A 21248-nucleotide genomic window follows, 5' to 3' on the forward strand; every position below is an offset into this window, starting at 1 on the left:
AAAGGAATTTATATAAAAGAACTTCAGGATATATAACACTAGGTCAAGAAAATAAAGTTTGCAAATCGTTAAGGTCATTATATGATTTGAAACAATCACCTAAACAATGACATAATAAATTTGATGAAGCAATCATTTCATATATTTTAGAATTCATGACATTGATAAATGGAAAATAGAGGGTAGTCATGTTATAATTATTTGTCTCTACGCGAATGATATATTAATCATAAAAAATAATACCAAAAGCTTTCTTTCATCTAAATCTGGTATGAAAGATATGGATTTAGCTGATGTTGTACTTGGTATTAAATTGATTAGATATAAAAATGGTTATTCATTAACTCAATCCCATTGCATTGAGAAAATATTAAAAAAATGTAATCATTATGATTATAAGCGTGTTGCTACTCTGATTGATCCTAATGTTAAGCTGTCGACTAACACTAGAAGAAGTACATCTCAATTGGAGTATGCACCCATTATTGACAGTCTCATGTATGTTATGAATGGATCAAAGCAAACATAGCTCTCAGAATGAGCAAGTTGAGCTAATATACTAGTAATCTAGGACAAGAGCATTGAGATGCAATATATCGAATCCTGAAGTACTTGAGGGAAAACTCTAGAATATGAAATATTTTATAAGAGAGAACCCACTGTACTTGAAGGGTACAATGATGCAAACTAGAATTCCAATTTCAATGAGTCATTATCTACAAGTAGTTGGATATTTACCTTTGGATCTAAAGCAATTGCTTGGAAATACAAGTAGCAAACTGTGACAACTCATTATATAATGAAAGCAAAATTGATAGCACTAGCATTAAATAGTATAGAAGCTGAGTAGCAAAAAAATCTCTTAAATTGAGATACCTTTAAGAGATAGGCTAGTACTCTCAATAGCTATGTATTTCGATGATCAAACAATTATATACAAAGCAAAAAGTACTATTTATGATAAAAAAATATAGATATATTAGGCTAAATCACAATTATGTAAATTATTTACTTAAATAAAAAATAATCTTAATTGAATATATAAAATCTCGTCAAAACTTAACGGATCTGATGACAAAGAGACTTTCTCGAGATATCATTTTTAAGACATCGAGAGAAATAAAGTTAAAGTCTATAAAAGCAATCACTGTTGATAGAAACCTAACCACATGATAAATGTCAAACCATGTCTAGTGGTTCAATAGAAAAAACAAGTCTCTAAGTGATTGGATAGAGCACTTAATAATTTTTTTAAATTTCTAATGTCAAGTGCTCGAAACGTGTGTAAGGAGGTTGAGTTCAAATTGAACTCTTAATAAGATCTATAAGCCTTATGGTTGAGGTGTTTCAAACTCGTTTACACCCTTAATAGACTTATCTATGTAGGTGTGAAGGTGGGGGTTGCCTTCTATAGTACTTGGACTTTGTCTTTACAACACTCATAAAATTGGGATACAACACAAAACCCTTAATATGTGGCTTTTATATATAGGTAGATACACTATGACCACCTAAAATGAAATTGTGTGTTATGGTGTCTAAAAGGTCAGTTAAGATCCTTAATTCAAAGATAACACTATTGAGGTCTTAGACTGACTAAAACTATGTAACACTAACGTGTGAGTTTAAACTCAAAAGGTACCTTTACTTATGCACTGAATCTCCGCGAATAACCTCTGTAGTCCTTTTTTATAGTTTTGATCTAAGTAGGTGATTGTTGAATTTTGACTCAAAACTAATCCTATGGTTTTGTCTTTTATTTTTTATTTTTCCCGAAGCTAGTGGGTGCTGGGTTTCCTACAAAAGTTTAGTCCTACATTGAAGGTTTTTGGGAAACCTCTGGTCTTTATATAGAAAGGTAGTGCCTTAAAGGGCAAGGCCCTTAAAGGCATTAGATATTAGGTTTGTGCATCTTTTTATTTTGGGATCTTGATCTTTACCATTGACCTTTGGATTTGGATTCACCTCAATCTGGTTTGGTTTGACTTTCTTTTTAGTACTTAAAATGAATTTAATCCCCAAGTCTAAAACCAACTTTGACCAATCCATTAATTGACCTTGACTTTGTCCAAACCCACTTGTTGTTTGGATCCATATCTATATCTAAACTCATGATTTATACTCAATTTGAGCGTAGATCATCCTATCCTAGTCAAGAGGCGGTTTAAGGTGAATCATGTTAAGGTTATCAATCTCATTCATTGTAAGGTCTGGATTGAATTTTTGTGAGTAGGCAAAAGCTCGATTGTAACTTAAGAGCATAGTTGGACAAGTACCCACTGCATTGAGGACTTGATCACAAGTAGGGTAACTATCACTTGAAAAATAGTGTGTGTTTACGCGTGCCTCCGAACATACCTTATTCAAGCTCAGTTACCCGCCCCACTAAGTTAAACAATATTTTCAACATAAGTGTTTACAAAGAAGCAATAAAATTGGGATACTCTTTAGAGATCAGGTGAGTTTTTTCCAAAAATGCCGGCTAGGTGATTCACAAGGACCACGTAAGAGATATAGAGTGGGGAAGGTGGAAAGAAATTCTTAGTAGAATTCCAACAAAAAGCAAAGTGTATATAGAGGTCCCACATCCAAACTTCCCCAAATCTATGTTGAAATGGTTGGAAGGTTAGGGAAGGTCCAATATAGTTCTGTCCAGTGTTGTGACAGAATACGTACCTATTTTCTGCAAGTCAAGGCTAGAAGTAGGGGTGCCAATGGATCAGGTTTGGTTCGGTCCTAGGTAGCCCCAGATCAGGGCCCAATTTTTGGGTACAGTATCGGGTCCAAACCTGGGTCTAATCAGACCTACCATAAGAGAAACCATACCTGAACCTGATAAAAACTACATGAATCATACCCGATAAAATGATAATTTATCTTTTTTACATTGAAAAATTACAGATCTTAATTGGACTTGGGTCGAGACCAGGTATGGTATACAATTTCACAAACTATTTGCAACTCCATGTATTAATTGGAGTCAGAATCTTGATCTTAATCTGGTCTTTTTATTTATCACCATACCCGGACCCTATAGAGTTTGGTGCAGGCAAACCCAACCCGTTGACACCCTGCTTAGAAGAGTTTTTTTTTTTGCTTCTGATACCATGAACAACCACTGGGTTGATAAACCCCCAAACTGGCTACCTTTTGTATGAATTGTATAGTGTATGGTTGTTCTCACTTTTTTGTGAATTTACTGATAGAGGTATGCCAAACCCTTGCTTGACTATTGAAATAAAAAAACTATAACAACCATGCAAACTTATAAATGACTCGGCCAAGTCATTCAAACATCTGGTGCTATAAGTAAACCGTAGTCTAAAGGCCTGTTTAATCCTAGGGTGCAAACTGGTCGGACTTGGGTTGGATCTTATCAGATTCGAATCCAAATCTGAAATGTAGAGCACAGATCTAAATCTGAATCTGAAACCGAAACAGATCCGAGAAGTTACAGAAAAAATAGAACAAAAACAAACTATTTACATGTAAAAGCTGTAATTGGGTCTGATTTTGAATCAGATCAATTCAAGATCCAAATTAAAATGATATCCAAATCCGAACCGAATCTGAAAAACACGAGAGAACCGCCCGCGCGCGCGCCTGAGAGAAAAAAAAAAAACAAAAAAAGAAAAAGAAACACAAAAACGGAGGGAAAAGAAAAACCACAATCGATCCGTGTGCGCGTCTTAAAACGATTATCAGCCGTCAATAAAATTAGCAATGGACGGCTCGAATCCTCTCACGAAAAACTTTCAAAAAAAGTTTTCCGATCCCGCCGTCCTCACTCCCTACAAATACCGCACTATCCTTCTACCGATTCTCATCACTAGCTCCATCGATCTCTTTCTCCTTCCTCCTCGGCTCATTCTCTCTTTCACACTCTCTATCTTACTCGTTCGCTCGTTTTTGGCTATCGATCAATGGCTCGTACCAAGCAGACCGCTCGGAAATCGACCGGAGGGAAGGCTCCAAGGAAGCAGCTCGCCACCAAGGCCGCCCGAAAGTCTGCTCCGGCGACCGGAGGAGTGAAGAAGCCCCACAGGTTCAGGCCGGGAACCGTGGCGCTGAGGGAGATCCGAAAGTACCAGAAGAGTACCGAGCTGCTTATCCGGAAGCTGCCGTTCCAGCGCCTCGTTCGCGAGATCGCCCAGGACTTCAAGACCGATCTGAGGTTCCAGAGCAGCGCGGTGGCTGCCCTGCAGGAGGCGGCTGAGGCCTACCTCGTTGGCCTCTTCGAGGATACCAACCTCTGCGCCATCCACGCCAAGAGGGTCACCATCATGCCCAAGGACATCCAGCTGGCCAGGCGCATCAGGGGAGAGCGCGCTTGATCGATTGCAGCAGTGCATCGGTATAAGCTTTGGCGTCGTCTAACTAAAAGTGTTTTTGTCTAGGCTGTTGGTCATGTCTTTTCTTTATTGTTTTCTCTCTCCCTCTCTTTGTTGAAAATGGTGTTTCTTTTACCATGGAGTTACTGTTTGCTTGTCGGATTATTACCTCTCTGTAATTACACTGAAATTACTTCAATGAAGCATCTTTTACCCACTTGCCTAAAGCGTGAAGCGTAATAGTCGTTTTTCTCGCAATATTGGCGAGATGTTTTCCCACCTAATTTATATTGCCGATGCGATCGTCTCTCTCTCTCTCTCTGTAGTTTTCATTTCTCTAGGCCTATTACATGTGTATGGCCAATGCTGAGCTTTGGAAATTTGTGCTTGGGAGATGTTAGCTGGGATGACAGTTGAGGACTAAACTACTGCGGTGGTTGTTTGGGAGAATGATGTTAAAAAGGTGGTTTACCCAATGTTGTCCCCCTAATCGTTTGTCCACTAGATTCCAAACGGGATCACCATAGGCGTTTGAGAACAAATGTGAAGATCTGCTTTCTCAGCAACATTGCCGATTTTGAAATTGAATTTTCATTTACACATTTTTTTCTAATTTCAAATTAGAGGGAGATATTGCATTTTACATCAAGGGTCATACTATCACTAATACACTAAATCCTATGAGAGTTAATCCGTACTAAGACGACGCGTGACTTGTTGGGAAGTCCACATGTTACATCTCTTTTAGCTCTGAAAAAAAAAACATTTATTAGAATTGGATATCGATCTCCATTGCATGTTGCCCACATTTCCTGCTTTTTTATCACTTTTGAATATTTTAAAAGGTTTTATGACCTTGCATTAATGCTGTAAGATAATTAACTAAGAATTGTCAAAAGAAAGTGTTAAAGAAAAACAAACAAAAAACAAAACAAAAATGGTAGTAACTTTATATATGAATCATGCAAAAGTATAACATAAATAACAAGTATTTGCAAATGTCAATACACATTTGTGAATGTTTACATATTTTATTCACAAAGATTGTATTATATTTATTTGCCAAACTTTAATAAGAGACGCTCAAGTGAGTGTGAGTGTGAATGTGAATGTAAGCACACATTTGTCAAGTTTCTTGAGTATTTATTTAAAAGAGGTTTGCTGAGTATCTTTGTGAATATCATACTTTACTTGGGAAGGTTGAATCAAAGTGCAAACGTCAAGAACATTCGCAACATGTGACTGCAAATGTCAACTTATATTTGAGAAGATCCTTCAAGAATATTTACTTAAAGGTTCTCAGTGTATCTTTGCGAATATCATATTATGTTTGTGAAGGTAGTACTATATTTGTGAATCTATGCAGGCAATCACCTTTTTATTGAAGGTTGTGAATTTCATATATTATCATGCAAACCTTAACAGGCATGTGCAAAGCAGAAATATCCTACAAAAATTGAGAATTAGAGTTTTTAGATATACAAAAAATCTTGTCAAATTAGTAGGCATTTTGGGAAGCATACAATTTTGCAAGAACAATGCAATTATTTTACTAAGAAAAAACAGTACTAGCTAAGCCAATCTATCATTTGTCACAGATGATAAAAAGGATGAAGCTCTCGCCAGATCTTCCAACGATGAGCATATTAATGCAAGCAAAGAACAAATGAGAAAACCTGCTTTCTCAGCAACAGTAAATCACCTTCAATTTATCGATTTTGAAATTGATTTTTTTTTGACTCATTAAATTAGTTATATAATTACTTTTTTTTTCAATTTGAAATTAAAGGGAGAGACTCACCATTTTAGATCAAGGGTGTAATCATATCAGCACATTAGCGCGCGCCCTGGATACTATAGAACTCCAAATTTAAGCGTGCAGAACAATATTTAGATGAGTGACCCGTTGGGAAGTTCTCCTGTTTCACCTCTTTTATGTCTCTAAAAAAACATTTACATTCGAATTGGATCTCGATCTCGATCTCCATCGGAGTTCTGCCCATGTTTCCTGCTTCTCCGTCACTTTTGAATATTTTAAAAGGTTTTGTGACGTTTCCCTTCTCTATGAAAACCCAAGTGTCTCATTACCTTGGCAACCAGTCACTAATCACATCAAACGACTTGAGTTTGCAATAAAATGCACACAATAGTTTAGACATTGGTACAGTTTAGTTGGGATCTGTACACTTACAAAAACATTTGAATCAGTCCCAGATCCAAGTACATGCTAGATCCTTTGTAAGAATCAACTGCAATTTGGGTGAAGTTCAGAATCTGATCCATTGCCATCCTTGATCATTAGTTACACGCTGGAATCTCTCTCTCACACACACACACACATACACACATACACATGTAACATTTATTTGCTCATCAATCAAGTCCGGCACGCTCCATAGGCATGAACAAGGAGTATTGTGGCCGCCTCCAATTTTATCAAGATGATGCAACTTCTAGTGATTTCAGTCGTATCAAGTCGAGGAAGAAAATTGAAGATCCATGGTAACCACGGTCGAATATAAAATCTCTTACCTATGAACAAAGAAAATTTCGTAACACAAGATGCATCCTCCAAGCCTTTCAGTGCTGTCAAGTGATTGATAACTTCAAACCATATCAAATGCAAAACATAAAATAAAATATCTGGTCGCTGTAAGTGAGCATTCATGCCCGCCCAATTCAAAATACATATATTTAAGATCAACATAGTTTGTTATGAGTCCATAATGAAATACATTCAAGTTATGTTTTTAAAGTATGCTGAAAAATGATTTCCAACAAGAAGACCAGTCAGGAGCCAAACCATTTCCATAGCTCTAGAAACTGAGCATGTCAGATTTCACCAAGCGGGATCTGTTTGAATGGTGCCTAAGAGGCTTCACCTTCTTATACAAGAAAAGAAACAAATGATTCATCCCGAAGAATATCTCGATTTGACAATCAATATCCAATATAACTTGGATCTCCAACATATTCTGCAATCTGATCAAGACCCACGCTGATCATTTCAGAGGTTTCTGCATCCTGAACCACCCCCGTCTCTTCTTCTGCATCTCTCGCTACAAGCTTGCCAAAAACACCTTTATGCTTCCCATACAGAACGATAACTGGGCCGCCTCGCTTGGGGAGGGAAGTCTCCAGAATATCTTGGTTTACTCCTTCGATTATTTCCTTGCTTCCATCCATGGATATAATGCATTTCTGAGGGCCGATAACATCGACCACTTCACCCTTCTTCAAGTAGAACTTACCTCCTCTGAATTCTTTGCTTATCACCTTTACCCGAATATGACTGGTAAGCCAGGAAATACCTTTTGCTTCAACTTTCCTTTCATCGACAAACTCATCATCCCTTCTAATCCCCTTCTCCCTTTTAGCATCTTCACCCTTCTTACTGTGCCCCTTTCCATCTTTGCTTCTAGAGTGAAGCTTTTCATCTCCTCTCCTATTATCATAATCTGTTCTACTCTCTTCATGGTGGGCTCTACTTCTATCATAATCTGTTCTACTCTCTTCACGGTGGTTTCTGTTTCTATCACCACTTTTCTCTGACCTCCTCCTATCTTTCTTCTCTTCATAACCAACCCTTGAGTTATGATCTCTTCTGTCATTTTCACGAAGGCTTCGATCCACCCTTTCCTCATCTCTGCTCCTATCTCTCTTCTCTTTATAACTGATACTCGAAGCATAATCCTTCCTGCTACCTTCATGAAGGCTTTTATCTACCCTTTTCTCATCGCTGCACCTATCTCTCTTATCTTCATGACCATCATGTGATTCCTTTCTCTTCAGTCGCTCATCTTCATCCCTTACATCACGATTCCTGTCCGTCGACTCTATCCGATCATGCTTCTCTGTTTCCTCCCTTTGAGATCTCTCCTCCGGAATCGAATCCCCTCTCGACTGTCCAGCAACATTCCTCTCATCATCACTCTTACCTCTCGCACGGATACCGTTCTCTGCGAAAATTCTGCGCTTCATCTGTCTCCGTGTCTCCGGATCGACCATAGCGCCAAACCCTCCCCCTATTCTCTTCGGGTGCTCATAAACCGGGACGTCCTTCTTCGCGTTCCTTCCGATCCCTTTGCCTTCCGACCATCCATAGCTAGCGAGCACTGCAGCGGCGAAGCTCTCCACCGGAACGTCCCGATACTTGTCTGGACCATCCTCGTCTGCTAATTTCTCCATGTCTTCTCGGTACTTCTGGTCAAAGAGGCTCTCCACATACGAATTCCCCGGCTCTACCGGAGGCAGAGCGGATCGATCTTGTTGGTTGCTACCATTAACCCTATCCCTGAGGTTTAGCCCATACCCCACGTCCGTTTTCGTCTCGTCGTCGACGTCCACGGCCTCGAATTGGAGATCGGCGTCAGGGAGGTTGATGTTCTTCATCTTCTTCTCCGGGCGCCATGTATTCTCCTGCCTGGGGATCGTTACGGATCTGGGTTTTATGGTAACGGGCGCGGAGCTATCGAACTCAGTGACATATTGGGGTCTTTCTTCCGCTTTCTCGGCCGGCTCGTCGGAAAAAGTGCAGGGTTTGGTGATTTTGGAGGAAGGTTTGGAGGGGATGGAGAAGGACGTCAACTTCATGATCTTGGGTACCGAATCGAGCAGAAGAAAGAAACCCTATTCTCTTTCTTTTTCAACAACAGGAGAATCGAAGAAAGGGAGATGAAAGAATTGGTAAGGGAACTGACCTTTTACTTGTGGCTGCAAATCGAATGCCCTCCTTGATGGCTGCTGGAGAAGGCCTCAGAGAGATAAATTATTAGGGCTTCAGGACACGAGAAGAGGATAGGAAAGAGCAAGAGAAGACGGAAGAGTCGCCCTCCCCAATTTTTGACCATTTTCGTTCGCTGCATTTTTCTTGTAAATGTCGCGCCATTGGTATCTTGGCTGCACTTTTAAATGTTTTATTTTGTCACCTTTAAGTTTTAATCATGCTAGTCGAGGAGTCGTGTTTGGTCAGACTTATAATGATTTGAGATTGAGATTGAGATTGAGACTGAGACCACGGGGGCTCCGCTTGTCTGGCAGGAGCAGTTAGTGCACGTCACCATGTGTTGGGACGTTGCAAGTTCGAACCCCAAATGGTATGGTTGTATATAACAACTGGTAGGGGTTTGCCCTAACCCCAGCCTTTCTCTATCGAAAAACAAAAAAGAATTTGAGATCGAGATCAGTTGCAATGTGATTGCACATTTCTAGTGTGATTGTGCACCACCTGATCACCCACCATCCATCTATGGGACAGTCTCCAAAGATAGTGAATGATCCGGTGCAGCAGCATATTAAAAGTGTGCAATTACAATGCATGCGATCATCCTTAGGCTTATATTTTTTTTTTCTTTTTAAATAAAAAATTCTACAAATTAGCCGGAATAAGCCAATTCTCCATCACCAGCTGATTGGCGTGAAAAAACACCAGGTCGCCCACGTCCAGCAAGAAGTGCACCCAGCTTTGTCTCCACGGCAAGAAAATACCCGTGAGATTTGAACTCATGACTTTCCCTCAGCTTGGTTTGGTTTATAAGTAAGAATAATAAAAGCCAGAGGATCTGTTAAACTACAAATCCACGAGTATTATAGATTTCTTTCACTAAAAGACTGACAGAAAAAAAGATAAAACGGGCTCGTGAGATGTCCGGCACTAGAAAAATAACAAACAATTTTTTTTAATAAAACAAAACAGCTCGTAGAGATTGGCTCTTAATGAGATCAGGCTGGGTTTGGCTTGTGAAGTCCAAGCAGAGGTTCACCCTCGACAAGCCAGCCTGAGCCCAAGCAGAGGTTCATTCTTAACAGCTCAGGCTCGGCTCACCAGCCCTAACCATCGACGAGAAGCAACAAACAAGAGACGGTTTCCATCTGGTTATTTTGGATCTGAAGGCCAAGGCATGAATTTGCCAAGAAACCACCCACGAATATAAGGTATCAACAAACAAGGGATCTCAGATTCATACACAACTGAGATCATCAACCTTTTTTTTTTTTTGAAAAGCAAGCTGGGGTTAGGCAGATAAAGGAGGAGGGTTGCGGTAGGCTTGTGACAGCCAGCATAAAAACTTTGTCATACCCTATGAAAATGAACCAATATGAGAATTTCGTTGGGGCGTTCCCTACTGAGCGACGCACTGTCCTCTCTAGGCCCGGAGGCAGTGATAAATGGGCAAGGGTTGCTAGGTCGTCGCCCAGAAGCGACGCGTCACACCGGCGCCCGAGTGTGGTGTCAAATAGGCAAGGGTTCCCTCACTTTGTTGGACGGGTGGAGGTAAAGAAGTTAGTCCAAGACCATAAAATTAGGTTAGCCACTTGGAACATAGGGTCTTTAACTGGTAAGTTGGTAGAGTTAGTAGATGTTATGTGTAGGAGAAAGATTGATATTTTATGTCTTCAAGAGACCAAATGGGTAGGTGAGAAAGCTAAAGTGCTAGAACCTTGGGGATATAAGATTTGGTATACAGGAATAAATAAGAATAGGAATGGAGTAGGGATTGTTATGAGTCGTCAGTTTATAGATAATGTAGTTGAGGTCAGTAGGAAGGGTGATAGAATTTTACTTATTAAATTAGTATTAGGTACGGATATTAATATTATTAGTGTTTATGCACCTCAAGTAGGTTTAGATGATTCCATTAAGCATCAATTTTGGGAAGATTTAGATGGAGTAGTACAAGGGATATCTTATGGAGAAAAGCTTTTCATCGGCGGTGACCTTAATGGACATGTAGGCATTAGTAGGGCTGGATTTGAGAGTATCCATGGAGGCTATGGTATAGGAGAAAGAAATGAAAGTGGAGAAAGGATTTTAGATTTTTGTTTGTCCTATGATATGATCTTAGCAAACACTTGGTTTAGGAAGAAGGAGTCTCACCTAGTAACATTTAAAAGTGGGGTTAATACGAGTCAGATAGATTTTTTCCTACTTAGAAAGAGAGATAGGGGTTGTTGCATCGATTGTAAGGTTATACCGGGAGAAAGTGTAGCTACACAACATAGAGTCTTAATTTTAGATCTTAGAATTAGACAATGCCACAAAAGGGATAGACATAGGATAGATCCTAGAATTAAGTGGTGGGCACTGAAAGGAGCTAAACAAGGAATGTTTGTAGAGCAGGTAGTTAAGGAAGCTGATTGGTGTCTCGAGGAAGATTCAGAATCAATGTGGAATAAGATAGCAGGTGGCATGAGAAAAGTGGCTAAGGAGGTATTGGGTGAGTCTAAAGGCGGTGCACCACTAGGTAAGGATACGTCATGGTGGAACGAGGATGTCAAATTAGCTATTAAGGTTAAAAGAGAGTGTTATAGAAATCTAAGTAAGAGTCGTGATAATGAGAATTTGGAGAAGTATATGATAGCAAAGAAGGAAGCTAAAAAAAGTTGTTCGAAACGCGAGGGCTAAGGTATACAAGGAGGTTTATGACAAGTTTGATACCAAAGAAGGCGAGAAGGATATTTATAGGCTTGCAAAGATGAGAGATAGAAAATCGAAGGATTTGGGTATGGTTAGATGTATCAAAGATGAAACGCAAAGGGTTTTAGTCAAAGATGAGGAGATTAAGGAGAGATGGAAAGATTATTTTGATAAGCTATTTAATGATAGTCATGCTCAAGATCTTGGAGACTTCTCTATTCCTTTTCATGAGATAAATCGTGACTTCATGCGCAAGATTCAAAAGAAAGAAATTGCAGAGGCTTTGAAGAAAATGAAATCAAGCAGGGCAGTTGGCCCAGATGGTATACCTATCGAGGCTTGGAAATGCTTGGGAGAGAAAGGTTTAGAATGATTGACAAATCTTTTTAGCTTGATTTGGCGAACAAATAAGATGCCTAATGAGTGGAGGAAGAGTACTTTGGTGCCTTTATATAAGAATAAGGGTGATATACAAGATTGCACAAACTATCGTGGTATAAAACTCATGAGTCATACTATGAAACTTTGGGAGAGGGTGATTGAGTCTAGGTTGAGGAAGGTTGTCATGATATCGGAGAATCAATTCGGTTTTATGCCTGGAAGATCAACTATGGAAGCTATACATCTTCTTAGACAACTTATTGAAAGATATAGGGAGAGGAACAAAGATTTGCATATGGTTTTTATTGATTTAGAGAAGGCATACGATAGAGTACCTAGGGACGTTCTCTGGTGGACAATGATGAAGAAAGGTGTTTCTCTCAAGTACATTAGTATAATTAAAGATATGTATGAAGGAGTAGTAACCAATGTCTGCACTTGTGGAGGGGTGACAACCAATTTTCCGATAACGGTTGGGTTACATCAAGGATCTGCTTTAAGCCCTTTCCTATTTGCGATAGTGATGGATGAGCTTACGAGATCAATTCAAGAAAATGTACCGTGGTGTATATTGTTTGCTGATGCTATTGTTTTGATTGATGAGTCTAGAGCTGGGGTTAATGCTAAGTTAGAATTATGGAGACAGACATTGGAAGCTAGAGGTTTTAAGTTGAGTAAGAGTAAAACTGAATATATGGAATGTCGGTTTAGTAAGCAACGAAGTAGTGATGGGAGTGTAGTGAAGCTTGGTGAGCAAGAAATACCGGTGAATGATTATTTCAAATATTTGGGATCCATCATTCAAAAGTATGGAGAAATTGATGGAGATGTAAATCATAGGATAAAGGTTGGGTGGATGAAATGGAAAAGTGCAACTGGAGTGCTGTGCGATCGTAGAATGTCATTGCGGTTGAAGGGAAAGATTTATAGGACGACTATTAGACCTGCTTTACTATATGGTACGGAATGTTGGGCTGCCAAAAGATATCATATTCAAAAAATGAGTGTAGCTGAGATGCGGATGCTTAGATGGATGTGTGAAAATACAATAAAAGATAAGATTCAGAACGAGGAGATACGTAAGAAGGTAGGTGTTGCACCCATTGAAAATAAGATGCGAGAGAATCGTTTATGGTGGTTTGGACATATTCGGCGAAGGCCTAGTGATGCTCCAGTTAGAAGGCTGGAGAAATGGGAAAATATGTTAGTTAAAAGAGGTCGGGGTAGGCCTAGGAAGACTTGGATGGAGATGATAGGAAAGGATATGAATGCTTTGAACCTCACCGAGGACATGGCATTGGATAGAAATGATTGGAGGAAAAGGATTCATGTGGAAGACCCGAAATGAATTTTTTTTTTGGTTCATATCGCTGACCCCAATTGTTTTGGGATGAAGGCGTAGTTGTTGTTGTTGTTTGTTGTAAGCTAGGGTTAGGCAGACCCCTACCAGTTATACAACTATACCATTGGGTTTTGAACCTGCAACGTCACAATACAAGGTGACCCCTACCAGTTAGACAACTATACCATTGGGTTTTGAACCTGCAACGTCCCAACACAAGGGGAGGTGCACTAGGTGATCCGACCAGACAAGCTGAGGCCCCGTTGGTATGAGATCCTCAACTTTCCTTGCATTCCTGGGTCAAATATATGTGAATCTCTCTCTCTCTCTCTCTCGATGTCATCTCTCAGATCACCTTGATCAGAGATCCAAGGCAATCAAACAGAGCCTCGGAGACCTCCGAGCACGAGTTCCTTTGACCGAGTTTACCAAGCATAGGTCACTCGTGTCCAACTTTTTTTATGATAATTTTTTTTTGAAGTTTCCATGTGTGCATCTGGACATCACCATCCAGTACTTGTGATGGAATACAGAAACCTCCATTTGTTACAGTGCAGATCTCAACTGGGCCAACAGAAGGAAAAAGAAAAATCAGGAATTCCCGATATTTAAAAAAAAAATGTCACTTCACTAAATGCGATCCGACAAAATGACTGGCTCAACTCATTCAAAGGAACGGCTACCATCAATTAATATCTTTCTTGCGGCTTTGTAGTGTAAAGACTGCATCATCAGGGGAGGAATTAAAGGATGAAATGGTTGAATCAGATGCAAGACTCTCATCACCAGCTTGTTTAGAGGACCCAGCCACTTTGCTCTCATCAGTTGAATCAGGGAGAGCACTCTGATTGGTGTAACTAAGACCGTTCCCGATCAGACTTTTGTATATCGTCAAAGCCTGAGACATCATGCTAGCAGGATTTGCAGCAGTACTAGGAAGCAATAGAGTTGTACCCTACAAGGAAGCAACAGAAACTCAGAAATGGCATCTAAAACTCGGGAGAGAAAAAGATGGTAGCATGTCATTTAATCCTCCACTATTAGCTACCTCTTTGGCGATTTTGCCGAATGCATGTATATACTGCTCTGCGATCCTCAAGCTAGCTGCCTGCACACAAGGAACTTACATTCAAAATCTTTAAACCACCCCAGTTTAAAGAAACCCAAACGCGCCGAATATCTATCTACATGAAGCTCATTTGCAATCCAGCTCCCTTTAATGGAAGCGAATTTCAAAAGTTTCACAAATACAATTTCAGTTATCAGATATTCCAGGAACCAAGTGTGATAGGCACATTGCATCCGATTATTTCAACAGAAAAAAGAAAAAAAACCCCGATCAAGAACATGCTAAAGATCTAATATTTATTCAAAAATATAAGCCAACAACACACACACACACACACACACACACACACACATATATATATATATATATATATATATGGAGAAGGATGAAATCAAAGCATGTCATCAACAACGCAAACAAACTAGAAATGTGAATATCTAAAGAATATTGTGATCCCGATTCATCAGTTTTCAGTTGGGATCTGAGAAGCTTACCAGTTACCATGAACAACTAATCAGGTAAAACTGCAGCTCATATGACCACAAGGATTTTTTGGCTTCATCCTCGCCTGACAATGATTGTCCATTTGCTTACCTAACCACAATCTAATGTTATAATAAGACCACTACATCTGTAGTGTCAAATAGCAAATGGTACGAACAGAACAGGCACACTGAATTTACTGTTGGATTGACTGAGGGTAACTTTTTTTCTAGGGATCTCATGACATTTGAATACTATATAAAGATGACGTTCCTAATATGTGTTGACTTTTTTTCAGTTCATTATCTTGTATTAGTGGAAATTTTCATCTCCAAATAAGCAGTTATGACCTAAGACTACCATGATCGGTGCACTTTCTTCCATAGTTACAGTCTATGCCAATCTCTAGAGCACCTAGCAGTCATGTTTTCATTGTGTGGAAATTGGACAACTTTTTGGAATTTACAGGCACATATTTGCTTGAGCTAGTTATCTATCCATGCACACAACTTACATAAGCATGTGACATGATATTTTTTAAGAAAGCTATTCAAAGTCCTAGGTAGTCGATCATAGTCACAGTTCAGTTGTGGATTGACATGAAAGGCAGTCCAGAGATTTAAAGTTGATGGCTCGTAATCTTACAATTGATCATTTAAGAGGTGAGATACCCTAATATAAGTTATCTGATTTTTAATTTTGATAACATCCTTGTGTTTTGTTTTCCTTTCAAGACAGAATTAGCAGCTAAATGCATGTCACCAAGCCATAAAAGAATAACAGCAGTGGCAATGACAGCCCCAACCAAGGATCATCAAAGCAATGACTGCAGTTGTCCTCCATAATATAGCCATGTTCCTGTATCGTGAATATTTCTACCAATCAAATAAAGGAAGCACTCTGAAGAACAAAAAGAACATTTGAGAGATAAAAAAGTTGACTTCATAAGAACAAAGTCGCTCAAGAAAAAACAAATAAAAAAAACAAAAAGAACCAAGATAGAAGGACCTCTCACAATCTGTTTTAACTATTTAAGCAGTAAAAAATACCATACTTTAAAGACAAAACACTACCTCTACACCTCCATTTGCTTTTATTGAGTTTGACAACAATGAAATTCCTTTTGCAGTTGCTTGAGCTCTAGCAAGAATGGCTTCAGCTTCTCCTAAAATATATAAAAATGTGGATCACATATGATGCACAGAAATCAACTTTTCCCATAATCATTCCTAAAGGATAAAAATAAAAAAGGCCAAGAAATCACATGCTATTGGACAGAGAGAAGATAGAATATCATTTTGAACTTTTCTTTTTTTGAGAATAAAAACAATAGCAATAAATAGTGGAGTTTTTTTTAACTACATTTTATCTTCGTCATTTATTGCTCTTTAATATTAAAAAAAATGTAAAACTAGGATAGAATATATTGAGCAGAACACAGACAATTTTACTTGTGGTAGACGGATTACAAACTATGCGAAGTTTATGGCCACTGAATGGAGAATGGTGAAGTCACAACCCATGAAATTAAGCTTTAGGGATGCCGAAGCTTAGGAAGCTATAAATTCAACAAAAGAACAACAAAAATTAGCATATATTCGCAAGTAGAATCTTGTTCCTAAAAATAACATGTATTCATAAGTTCTAAACAATTAAAAGCCTCAGGAAAGATATTTCATACAGGCAGGATCCTGAGGACCTATGTCTACATGCTGCAATACAATTAGACAAAAGATGGCCTCACCCAAGGGTGTTGATGAATATTAAGCCAAACTGATTATTGATCTAGGTAGGTAGAATACAATATTCCAAACTTTTATAAAAGCTAGAAAAAGATGAAACAGTTTTTCTATCGATGAAGAAAGATGAAACAGTTTAGTACATCCCAGTTTAAAATGAAAAAAGATTCGTGGTTCAAAATGATGAAAGTATTGAACAGGTACGAAATATTTGTTCAATCAACTATATAAAGGAAGAATATTAGTTATGGTCACATGATGGTTTGAGCCTTCAAAACTTTCACATAACAATGGACTAACATTAAGCTCACATAAATTACAGTGAGGACATAACACCGGGTGATAGTGGCATCTTGATAGTTTTGAACCTCTTCCACATGAAAAGGGAATGTAAATGAATTCACCTAAATAGATTCTAGAATAGTAATGTGAAACCTTAATCAACAACAACAACAACAACAACTACGCCTTCATCCCAAAACAATTGGGGTCGGCGATATGAACCAAAAAAGAAAATCATTCTGGGTCTTCCACATGAATCCTTCTCCTCCAATCATTTCTATCCAATGCCATGTCCTCGGTGAGGTTCAAAGCATTCATATCCTTTCCTATCACCTCCATCCATGTCTTCCTAGGCCTACCCCGACCTCTTTTAACTAATATATTTCAGAAACCTTAATCAATGAAAAAGCTATAAGTCTTCACAACTAGCACAAAGTGACAAATTCAGAAATGCTATAGATAAACTCAAGAAGCTCACTTTATGGAGTCAAAAACAGGAACACAAACAGCATAAGAATAGCACCAACGACACACTTTTTCCTTTTGAAAATATTCTTGCAATTCTAAGTACATAAATGATGGGCATTGGCTTAGTTCTTAGTGAAGCATAACAACTTGAAAAGTGAAGAATAAGTTGTTAAATTTATATCATGATGTTATCCACATAAACATCATTTTGTTACTCCAATAAATTGCAGCAACGCACAAGCACACTATGTCAAATGGCCAGTCAGGTGGACAAGCTTAAAAGGAAAATGGAAACACAAATAATAAATAATAAATAATAACAGTTGAATACCAGCATATAAAAAGTACAGTAAAATTACAGCACATGAGAGTTAAAATCATTATCTCCAATGCTTGATAGCTTGCCAGTGTCGAAAGTGGACACCGTTATTTTTTTATTTTCTCTCATTTTGAATATTATAAGCTTCTCTCTATCTCACTTATTGTGACTTGATTGGGTCTCGATCTGGATCAGATCCGGATCTAATATATTTAAGCCTGGGTCGATTTGTATATTCTCATGTGTAGTTGTGTACTTAATTATTCTTTTATGATTCCTTCATTACCCCTATCAGTTATGTTTTCCTTTTTGTATTCATGGGGGTAATGTTGTAACATCACTTAATGATTGATATAAAATAGAAGACCCACATGATCCCACATTGGGAAACGAGTATTCAGGAAACTGTCCAGCCTCTATTCACTTCTTCCTCTTCTCTGCAGCATCTCTGAAATAACAGCAAACTATTATCACTCACTCTCTTTTACTTTTGTATCAGACTGATTCCATCTCAGACTTTCGTGCACACACACACACACACACACACACACACACACACACACACTACTACTACTACTACTACTACTACTACTACTACTACTGTCGAGATGCCTTATTATAGATGCTAACACCTTCCCCCTCTTTAGCAGAATATCTACCTATATGGCACCTTTGAGCTATGAAGTACGCATTCAATTCTTATGACATTCATGACCAACTGTTTTGGGTCAAAGTAAAATAATGACAATAGAAAAAGAAATAAAATACACATGACAATTAAAACGAGACATATTTCTTACCTTTAGCTCTGTTCACCTGATCCATCATCGCAGCTTCAGATTCCAAAATAACAGAATTCTTTTTCCCATCAGCTATGTTGATATTAGCCTGCCTCTCTCCTGTTCAAATTGGCATCCATATGGTCATGTAAGCACACCAGTGTGAAAGAGACTTACAGTAATGTATTCCTTTTGCATGGCATTCGTATGAAAAGTTGAAAACTATATGCTAAACTGTCAGAATCTGCTTGAAACATTAATTTTTTTTTGAACCACAGACGTTATGCTAGATATTACAATAACAGAAAGAAAAACCTTCAGATTCAAGCACTTGAGCACGCTTCCTTCTTTCAGCTTCAGCTTGCATCTCCATAGCAGCCCTCACTCCAGGAGGAGGAGATATATCCCCTACAAAAATATTGTGATAATGTTAAAGCAATAAATCATCATAGAACTGAAGGTGGCACAATTACAAAGAACTTACTTATCTCATACCGCAGGCACTTGAGACCCCATGCTGTGGCAGCTTCATTGATTGATTTCTGCAATCACAATGTATAATTAAGAACTTTGTAATCATTCATGGTTCTTTGAAATGTTGCCGGCACGTTGGTTAGACCAAAAGGCATGACAAGAAACTCATATTGCCCATCATGAGTTCGAAAAGCCGTTTTGAATACATCTTCATCAGCCATTCTTAAGTCTAGCTTGGTAAAATATTTTTCCCCATATAACTCATCCAATAACTCTGCAATAACTGGTATAGGATGTTTGTCCTCTACTGTTATTGTGTTTAGAGCTCGGTAGTCAATGCAAAACCTCTAAGAGTTATTTTTTTTCTTGACCAACAAAACCGGCGAGGAGAAGGGACTAGAGCCTGGCCTTATGATCCCACTATCCATCATTTCTTTAATCATTTCTTCTATGACTTCTTTTTCAAAGATGACGTACCTATAAGGTCGCACACTTACGGGTTTAGCATTGTCGGAGAGAACGATGTGGTGATCTTGCGATCTTTTAGGAGGTAATCTCTTAGGCTCTTGAAAGACCTCTTGGAATTCCTCTAATACCAGCGCTATTTCTGGATGTATAGGTTCTTGAACTTCTCCTTCTACTTGGTCTAATTTTTGAACCAAGCATAGGGCGGTGCATTGAGTGATTTTGAAGAGTTTGAGGACTTCTTTTTCATCCACCTCCTTAGAGTTGTATGCTTTCAAAGTAACCCATGTATCCCCTTCTTTGTATGCCATTTCCATAGTGCCAAAGTCCCATGACACTTTCCCAAGTGCCCTTTTAACCAAGACATTTCGAGTACCACATTCACTCCCTTAATTGGAAGAAGATATGAGTCTACTACGAAGTGAGATTATTAAAGCACCTGTGATGCATCTTGGCACACTTTGAGGCATTGTAATTATATATATATACCCGATAAAGGGTATTTTTGTAATTCTGCTCATTAGGGGCATTTTAGTCTTTTTACATGTATTTTATTTTCTATTTTCTTTTTCCTTTTTTATTTTTCATTTATTGTAAAATGCATTGCATTGGGGTCCCAACCAAAGGAGTCGTTGGACCCCCAACGGTCACAAATGTGACTGTTGGGGGCCCAACGAGTCCTCTTTGGGCCTCCCAAGGTCTTCTCTCTCACTTTTTCTCACTCTCCCCCTCTCTCCTTTGTGTATAAATAGAGGGGCATTCCCCCCCATGTAAGGTATGGTTTTTCAAGCCCTCATTCAATAAAGTTCATATATTTTTTATGTGTTGCCTCTTTGAAGGCTTCTTGTGTTGTCCCTTAGTGGACTATTTCTATATTTCCCATTATGGGTTTGGGTTTGTCCATTCATTCGACCGTGTGAATGCATTAAGCATTCTTGTTAGCTTTCCACATACTTTCTTACACTCTAAACTGCTCCCAACGGTTATAATTCTAGCCGTTGTTGAGCATCTCAACAACCACTTTGGGCTGCCCGCCCTTGTGGTGATTATTGTATAAATAGGCCACTAGTGGCCATGTATTCTTTAACACTCTTATGAGTGATTATATGCAATAACAACATTTGTTAAGACCCTTGTGTGGGTGGTTCGGTGATTCAATCAAGCATTTCACTTGATTGAAGGAGTGTTATTGCATGTGTTTTGGATTCTATCCATTTCATTACATGGTATCAAGCTTTGGTGTTCCAAAGGACGATTGGTAGAAGAAAGATCGTGATAAAAAAAAAGATCTTAGACTTGGCAAAATTCTGGTTGTTGCATCGGGAAGCGGACCATCTTCAAAAAAGGCCTTGTATCACATTCTTTTTCTCTCTTCCTCATCTTGTTTTGTTTTTTACTTCCACTTGTTGTAAATGGAGAATGAGAGGGAAGTGATTGTCTCCATTCCCATACACTTAAATGACACCAACTATGTGATGTGAGCATCCATAGTAAAACATAAAATATAAGAAAAAAGGCTTTGAGGATTGGTTGACGGCACCGACAAGGAGCCTAAACTCATTCTTACAAAGTTGGAGAATGGAAAAGAAATTGCGCTTCAAGAAGAGAAAATGGCTAAAGTCGTTTCCGAATATGAGAAAAGATGGAAGGAATGGAGGATGGGTCATTACAAAATTATTGGATGACTCATCAATAGTGT

The 21248-nt window shown here is 38.6% G+C and overlaps 3 protein-coding genes across 3 annotated transcripts in view; 1 reads left to right on the forward strand and 2 right to left on the reverse strand.

Annotated features, from left to right (window-relative positions):
* The first annotated feature begins 3830 nt into the window (after window positions 1–3830).
* On the forward strand, window positions 3831–4558 carry LOC149833114 (histone H3.2). The gene has a single exon (XM_090012721.1). The coding sequence runs from the start codon at window positions 3924–3926 to the stop codon at window positions 4332–4334; it is 411 nt and encodes a 136-aa protein (XP_089868847.1). The 5' UTR covers window positions 3831–3923; the 3' UTR covers window positions 4335–4558.
* A 2443-nt stretch (window positions 4559–7001) lies between these two features.
* Window positions 7002–9125, reverse strand: LOC149833115 (protein MOS2-like). Its single transcript, XM_090014919.1, has one exon. It carries the CDS (start codon window positions 8922–8924, stop codon window positions 7272–7274), a length of 1653 nt encoding a protein of 550 aa, XP_089871045.1. The 5' UTR covers window positions 8925–9125; the 3' UTR covers window positions 7002–7271.
* A 4783-nt stretch (window positions 9126–13908) lies between these two features.
* The window catches only part of LOC149833116 (uncharacterized), a 36479-nt gene continuing 29139 nt past the window's right edge, over window positions 13909–21248 (reverse strand). The window contains exons 4-9 of the mRNA XM_090012722.1: window positions 19095–19152; window positions 18926–19018; window positions 18632–18730; window positions 16097–16188; window positions 14520–14579; window positions 13909–14426 (exon numbers count right to left, since the gene is read on the reverse strand). Of these exons, the coding sequence (XP_089868848.1) occupies window positions 14157–14426; window positions 14520–14579; window positions 16097–16188; window positions 18632–18730; window positions 18926–19018; window positions 19095–19152 (672 nt within the window). The 3' untranslated portion in view covers window positions 13909–14156. The remainder of the gene's footprint in view (window positions 14427–14519; window positions 14580–16096; window positions 16189–18631; window positions 18731–18925; window positions 19019–19094; window positions 19153–21248) is intronic.

Source organism: Nuphar pumila, chromosome 7 (assembly GCF_984573655.1).
Source record: "Nuphar pumila chromosome 7, dmNupPumi1.hap1.1, whole genome shotgun sequence".
Taxonomy (NCBI): Eukaryota; Viridiplantae; Streptophyta; class Magnoliopsida; order Nymphaeales; family Nymphaeaceae; genus Nuphar; species Nuphar pumila.

Excerpts from the sequence above, each read along its gene's own strand:
- LOC149833114 (XM_090012721.1), top strand. The coding sequence starts at position 3,924 with ATGGCTCGTACCAAGCAGACCGCTCGGAAATCGACCGGAGGGAAGGCT.
- LOC149833115 (XM_090014919.1), bottom strand. The coding sequence starts at position 8,924 with ATGAAGTTGACGTCCTTCTCCATCCCCTCCAAACCTTCCTCCAAAATC.